This window comes from Chaetura pelagica, unplaced genomic scaffold, assembly GCF_000747805.2.
Source record: "Chaetura pelagica isolate M959 unplaced genomic scaffold, ChaPel_1.0 scaffold152, whole genome shotgun sequence".
Taxonomy (NCBI): domain Eukaryota; kingdom Metazoa; phylum Chordata; class Aves; order Apodiformes; family Apodidae; genus Chaetura; species Chaetura pelagica.
Window position 1 is genome coordinate 537,254 of NW_009952434.1, and position 6,525 is coordinate 543,778.

General features: G+C 58.8%; 1 protein-coding gene across 2 annotated transcripts in view; it reads right to left on the bottom strand.

Moving 5' to 3' along the window:
• The window catches only part of ATP2B4 (ATPase, Ca++ transporting, plasma membrane 4), a 27,808-nt gene extending 23,879 nt beyond the window's left edge, over positions 1–3,929 (bottom strand). For both annotated transcript variants that reach the window (XM_010008305.1, XM_010008306.1), the window contains exon 1: positions 3,475–3,929. In XM_010008305.1, the coding sequence (XP_010006607.1) occupies positions 3,475–3,670 (196 nt within the window). In that variant the 5' untranslated portion in view covers positions 3,671–3,929. The remainder of the gene's footprint in view (positions 1–3,474) is intronic.
• Between the last annotated feature and the right edge of the window lie 2,596 nt (positions 3,930–6,525).

Below are 6,525 nucleotides of genomic sequence, written 5' to 3' on the forward strand. Positions count from 1 at the left end.
AGGAGAGGGGAGGCAGGAGAGGGGATCCTGAGCCCCTGCCCCAGGGGACTGTGGACACAGCAGCCTTCACATTCTTCCCATTCCAGGGGCATGAGCCAGAGAGAGGAGAAGGCTGTTCGCCTCCCCAGGCCCTCTGCATTCAAGCCTTTCAATGGCTGATGGGGTCCCAAGGGACAGCAACCCACCCTGCTCAGCACCATGTTAATCCAGCCCCATGCCATGTCCCCCTGCTCTCCACCTTAAGCTGGGCCGTGGGGCTGCTGCCAGCTCCCGAGATGCACCGGGCAGGCGGCTGTAACGCCCGGCCCTGGGCACTTCCCGGTGCCTGGAGCAGCCTGGCAGTGATGCCCTGCCAGGGGGGCTGAGCCCTGCTGAATCCCAGCCAGAAGGAAGCAGCAGAGTGAATCCCATTCCCTCCCTCTCCCCCTCATTGCACCCCAGCTTTCTCCAACTACGCCGCAGGGAGGGGACACGCAGGCAGAGCTTTCCGGGCGTCCCCACCCAGCCCTGACAGGGCAGCAGGATCCTGGGATCTCCCAAGTCCCGGCGGCCTCCCCGAGCCCAACCCATTCGGGAACGCTTCCCGTCCAACGTCTCCGGCAGGATGGATGGAAAATCTGGCTCAGTGTGGAGCTTGACTCATGCCGGGGAGGCACGGCATGTGCCGTGGGCAGGCACGCCAGGCACACACGCGTTCCTGGACGAGGATGTGGGATGCTGCCACCAGGCACGGGAGGTTGCACACGTGGCTCCTCCAAAACCCACGTCCCACCCACAGGCAAACCCCCAGAGCTGCCCCCTACCCTTTGGGGGCAACAGGGATTTGGGGAGGGGGGGGAGGCTTTCAGTTTCTCTGTGCTGATACAGGAGGGTTGCAAGGAGCAGCAACCAGGGGTGCACACCGCAGGGATGCACCTGAGCAAACCTTTCCTGGCTGGAGCACTGGGGGGGGGGAGATCAATTAGTGGGTGAATGGATTAGAAAATGTGGATGGATGCCACTTGTGACAGCAGGAGAACAAACCCCCTCTGCAGTCACTGACCCCTGGCACTGCAGCCCAGGAAAGCTGCTTTTTGGGTGGCAAAACCTTCACTCAAGGAAACCCCGAAGCTCCCGGGAGCCGCTGCCACCAGCGGGTGAGTCAGGGCGGTGTTCGCTGGCACTTGTCACCCAGGGGACACCAGGAGGTGCCGAGATGGGTGACTCACCGGAGCTGCCTGTGCCTCACTGCCACCGCCCTGCTTCCCTTCCGACCCACCTCCAGGACCCACCTCCCAGGATAGGGGAGGTGAAGAACCAGCACCCAGCAGTGACCACCCTGTCACCAAGCCCCTTGGGGAGCAGCCTGGCAGGGCTGGGGTCCACCCATGCCTTTCAGAGCAAGAACCAGAGCAGCAGTTTCCAGCACAGCCTCCTACCCCGATGCTGGAGAGACCCTCATTGCACAAACACTTCTGTGCAGAGATGCCACCCTATAAGAACAAACCACCCCAGGGTCCCTGGGAGCGAAGGCAGCCCCCTGGGGGGGATTCCCAGTGCCCACACAGGCAGCAGTGCCCCATCCTGTGCCCACAGCTCCAGCCACACTTTGGCCAGCAAGTGTCAGCTTGGGAGGGGTCTGCAGGCACAGGGGGACTTTGGGTTAAGCCTGAGTCAGCCCCAGCTCTCCATAAACGCCTTCCCAGAGGGAAATGGTCCCAAAGCACACATGCCAAGACAATGCCAGCATTCCCCAGATTTTCCACATTACCCACTAAACCACCTGCAAATACAACCCAGGCTCACCTGCCTTGCCCTTCAAGCAGCCAGCTGGGAACCCCATCCCTGCTTCCAGGGATTTGCCCGTGGATTCACTGGGACAGGGGACATGCTCCTGGCTTGTAGCTTCCCAACCTGCCAGAACTTCCCTCATCATGGAACCACCACACCGTGTGTCTGGCTCTCGGTTGGGCACCCACGGAGAAGCAGACTCAGCACAACAGGATCCAAACACCTTGGTCTGATGGGCTTTTGATCTTCCTAAAAATCCCAACTCCTAGGAAATCACCTTTCTCTACTCCCTGGGCTCAACAGGACAGGGTTTGGAATAAAACTCAGCTCTGGAGCAAGAGGGTGAGACAGGGATACACCGGGGGCATGGGATATGGTGATGCCAGCCAGAGTGGAGGGGGAATGTGGGCCTGGAAGCAGCACTTGGGATCGAAGGGCAGCCTTTCACCTCACCCTCAGCAGGAGCTGCCAGGCCACACAGCAGAGCCTTTTGGGTTCACTTCCCCCCTCCCCTCCCACCCCCAAAGGAGCTCGTTCCCACTTTGGCAGGGCCGAGCTCATTGTTTTGCGACCTGGACTTGGTATTTCCACCGGGACTCCCCCCCCTGCTCTAATGACATCCCGAGATTGTCTCCCCTTCCCGGTCCCACTCACAGCTGGGAAACATGCTAATCCCCAGCTCACGGCACCAAGAATAACCCACCAGTTTTCAGAGCTGAGGAGCAGCCAGGTCCCCATCCCACACAGCCTCTGTGGGGCCACATCCTGCCAGCACTGCCCCCAGGCCCAGGTAGACCCTCAGTGCTGTAAGCTGCGGGGGGGTTCTCCCCCCTGTACCCCTTTTAACACCAAGGGAAGGGTACAGCATTGTGCAAAGACACCAACAGCCACGCCAGGAGCACCCGATCATAGCACCCTTGATACAAGAAGGCCAGCCTGGACCACAGGGAGGAGGTGACTTCCTTCCACCAAAGCCTCCCAAGAGTGACCAGGCACCCACCGTTGCTCAAACCCATGATGAACAGAAGGACCCAGCCAGGTTTTCTTCTCCCCCAGCCACTCAAGAAGCTCTGCAGAGCTGGTGGAAGCCCACACGCACATCCCCATCCCCAGCAGCGACTCCCCGTGGGGACATGTGGCTGGTCCCTTGGCTGAGATGCTGCCACCGCCCCACAAATGAGCTCCTCACAGCCCGGCCCCCTGCCCAGGTGCCCTCCAACCTTTACCCTCCCCTTCACCCTCCCACCACACAGCCCTGACATTAGAGCTGTCAATTATTAAACCAGGGAAAGGCTGGAACTGACCTGTGTGGCAGCAGCTGGGCTGTGGAGAGGAGCTCCCCCGTGCCCCTCATACCCCGTCAGCTCCTCACCCTCACCCACATCCCACCTCCACTCCATCCTCCCAGGGGATGTGGGGCTCCAGGCTACACCTCAGGGGAACCCCTAGGGAAGACTATTCTCTTTTCTTTTTTTATTCCTTCTTCTCCTGCTCTCAATGATCATTTTATCCAGACAGAGAAGGCCCCCTCCCACAAGGCTTGCAGTGGATGCAATGGGACCACGCTCCAAGTTCAGCCATAAGAGCTATTTGAGCCATCACCCTCCAGCCACCAGCTCCAGCCTCACGTGGCTCCAGCCCAGAGGCACCAGCCAGACCCAAGCAGGTGGGTCCCACCTTGCAGACCACAGAACGGCCACTCACCTTCAACTGGCGACGTCTTCAGCCTCTTGCAGACGTTCTGCACGCCGCCGTAGGAGTCGTTGAGCCGGGCGACCGCCTCGCCGCTCCTCAGCTCCATGAGGTTCCTGAGCTCCACCATGGAGCAACCAAAGTCCCCCTCATGGTTGCCTTCAGCAACCGAGTTCCCGGGGTGGTGGTCGGCCACGTTGTTCGTCATCTTGCCGGCGCCGCAGCGGCGATGCCAGCTCGTGGCTCCTGCAACGTCCTCCCTCGAGGGTCTGGTGAGGGGATGCTCGGCACGGCCCCTTCCCTGGGGGCTGCCCGGGTGAAGCAGGTGCCTCTATCCGAGCCCAACTTCTCCGGATAAAGGTGTAAACAGGATGTGCATGTTACCGCGGAGGCGACCTTAGCAACGACCAGCGTGCATCTCCCGCAGAAGGAGGAGGGCTCCCTGGATACCACAGCAACTGGAGCTGTGAAAACAAGGATGGGAAACAAAAATACCGGCATTAGGAGGCCTGCTAATAGAGGCGACCGCCCCACGGGATCGCTGAGCAGGAGAGAAGCCACCCAAGAGTGGCTGCCCATCCGAATGAATGTGCTTTGGAGGTGCTCACGTGCCACCCCCCCAGGGGAATTATTAGAATGATTTGCCCACAAAAAACCCAAACACCTGGATGGGGAGAAGTTGAGTTTTCAGGGAGCTCAGCCGAGCTCGGGCTGTTTCACAGGCCTTGGCGTGGGGAAAACTAGCAGCAGCAGCTCCAGCAGCACGTGGGGCCGGGCAGGAAGGGCGCCCAGGTGGTTCTTCACTCAACCCCCAGCTGCCCAGCCCAGAAAAAAAAGCTCCCATTCAGTTTGGTTTAAAAATACATCTCGGCAGTGGAAAACAGCTGCTTCCTCTAAAGGCTGCTGTCCCGGGGCTGCCTGCACTGCCAGCAGGTAAGCAGAAGAGCATCCCACCTGGCCAGCTTGGCATAATGAAAAGGGGCTCACAGTACCCAAAGGGCTCTTAATCAGTGGAGAGGCTAGGAAGGAATCAGAGGAGCTACTAAAACCCTGCATGTTTCTTTAAAACGAAGAGGCTTTTGTATTAATGACCCTTTCAGACAGTGTCTCCCTCTTTATTCTGCTCCCAAGCTCTCACGCCGTCCCCTCAAAGGCAGTGAGCAGGTTCTCAGCCTTGGCTCTCAAAGCAGCCTTGGCTCTCATAAGCCTCAAAACCACTTCAACCAGCAAGACCTGAGCATTGCAGCCAGGCAGGGACTGTGAGCACCCCACAGCTCCCCACTCCCCCAGATATTTGGGGTCTGGGTGCCCTGCTGGCATCCCAGGCAGAGAGGACAGGTACCAGGGACATGGAGGGAAGAGATGAAGCAGCATGGGCAGTAGAGGGAAAGGGCTTTCTTTAGCCCAAGGCACCCTCTGACTCTGCCCTGAGCTCAGATGCCAGCAGCAATGCTCCCAGACACCTCTCCAGCACTACAGAGGCAAAGAGCCTGCAAGGGAGGCTCTTTATGGAAAGAAAATAAAGTCTTTCCTAGAGCAATAAAAAATAGATAAAGGGAAATGGCCACTAAGGCAGCATCAGCACCAAGACAAAGGTCCAGAGGTGGCAGAGCAAGTGACCAGAGAAGCCAAATGTCATGGGTATGTTCCAGCTTCCCCCCACAGCAAACAACCCCAATTCCAGCCCTGGTTATACCAGCTTTGCAACCCCTGGGGCAGCAAGACCCCAAAAAACCAAACCTTTCCCTGCACACCCCACCCAGGGCCTTGCAAGTAGTTCCCTTCCTCACCAGCAACACCCAGGGTGGCTCTCGGTGTTATCAGGAGGCAACAGGCACCAACTGAATCTCAGGGACACCAGCAGTGCCACCACCATGGGAGAGCCCTGTCCAGCAGCTGCAGCCAGCAAAGGGATGGGGAGCAGAGGGACACGCTCCCCACATGGCACTGTGGCTCCCAGGGCACCCAAACTTGCACCCTGGGTGTCACCACTGCCCCATAAAGCAGAGGTCACCAGTATCCTTGCCCATGGCCAACCCAGTCACCCCGTGGCTCCTCATCTATCATTGAAAGGCAGGAAAGCTGCCAGCAGCAGGAGGGAAGAGACAGCAGGTCCAATTAAGCAGACTCCTGCTGATCAAGAGAAAACCAGATAATTGCCCCCACCTCAACACACTAATTTTTTCCTCTTTCATAGCAACTAACATCTACTGAGGAGAGCTCAGAGGTTAAGAGAAAGACAGTTAATTAATACTGTAACAGCCTAATCTGTAATTACCCCAGAAGGAGCCCCCGGGGCACCAATCATCACCAGCCTGTGCCCAGTCATGAGGCTCCTTCCCTCCAGCAGCACCAGCCCCAGAGACTCGCTCTGCAGGTCAAGAAGAAAAGAGGGACCCTGGTGGGGGAAGGCTCCTGGAATCTGCTTGGAGCATCCTCCCCAGCCCCAGTTTGAGGCTGGAGACCCATTCCTGGCCTGGTGTCTGCCCCATCCCACTGGCACAGGACAGGTTCCCGTGTTGGGAAGGTTGGAGAGGTTGGGAAGGATCCCAAGAAAAGTGGACAGCTGTGCTCAGGCATCCCTAACAACTGGTGCTCTAACAAGCTCCTGAGGGCTCCAGCAGCACTCAGCAGGCTGACCCTAACTCTCATCATTCATTTCCAGAGCCTCCAGGCACTCCAGAGGAAGAAGAAGTGCTCCCCGATGGTCCCCTGAGCACACAAGGCAAGAAAACACGAAGCAGGTGGCAAAGCCTGAGGGGGACCCAACCCCCCTGCCCTGTGTGGGAACCGGCTGCACGGGACCCCCCCCCAAGCCACCAACAGTGCTGTGTCACCTCCCAGACAGCATCCCTGAGGAGGACAAGGGTAGCTGTGGATAAGGAGGAGTTTGGGGGTAGCAGTGGGGAAAGACACAGACCCTCTGGAGCCATGGGATGGGGTGTGAGCCGGGGGAAGGAGCCTGCAGGCTCCGGGAAGGAGGGAGCGGCTGGCGAGGAGCAGCGAAGCCGATGCGGTGCTGCAGACAAACCTGCCCGGGATAATAAAAGGGCGCACCACACC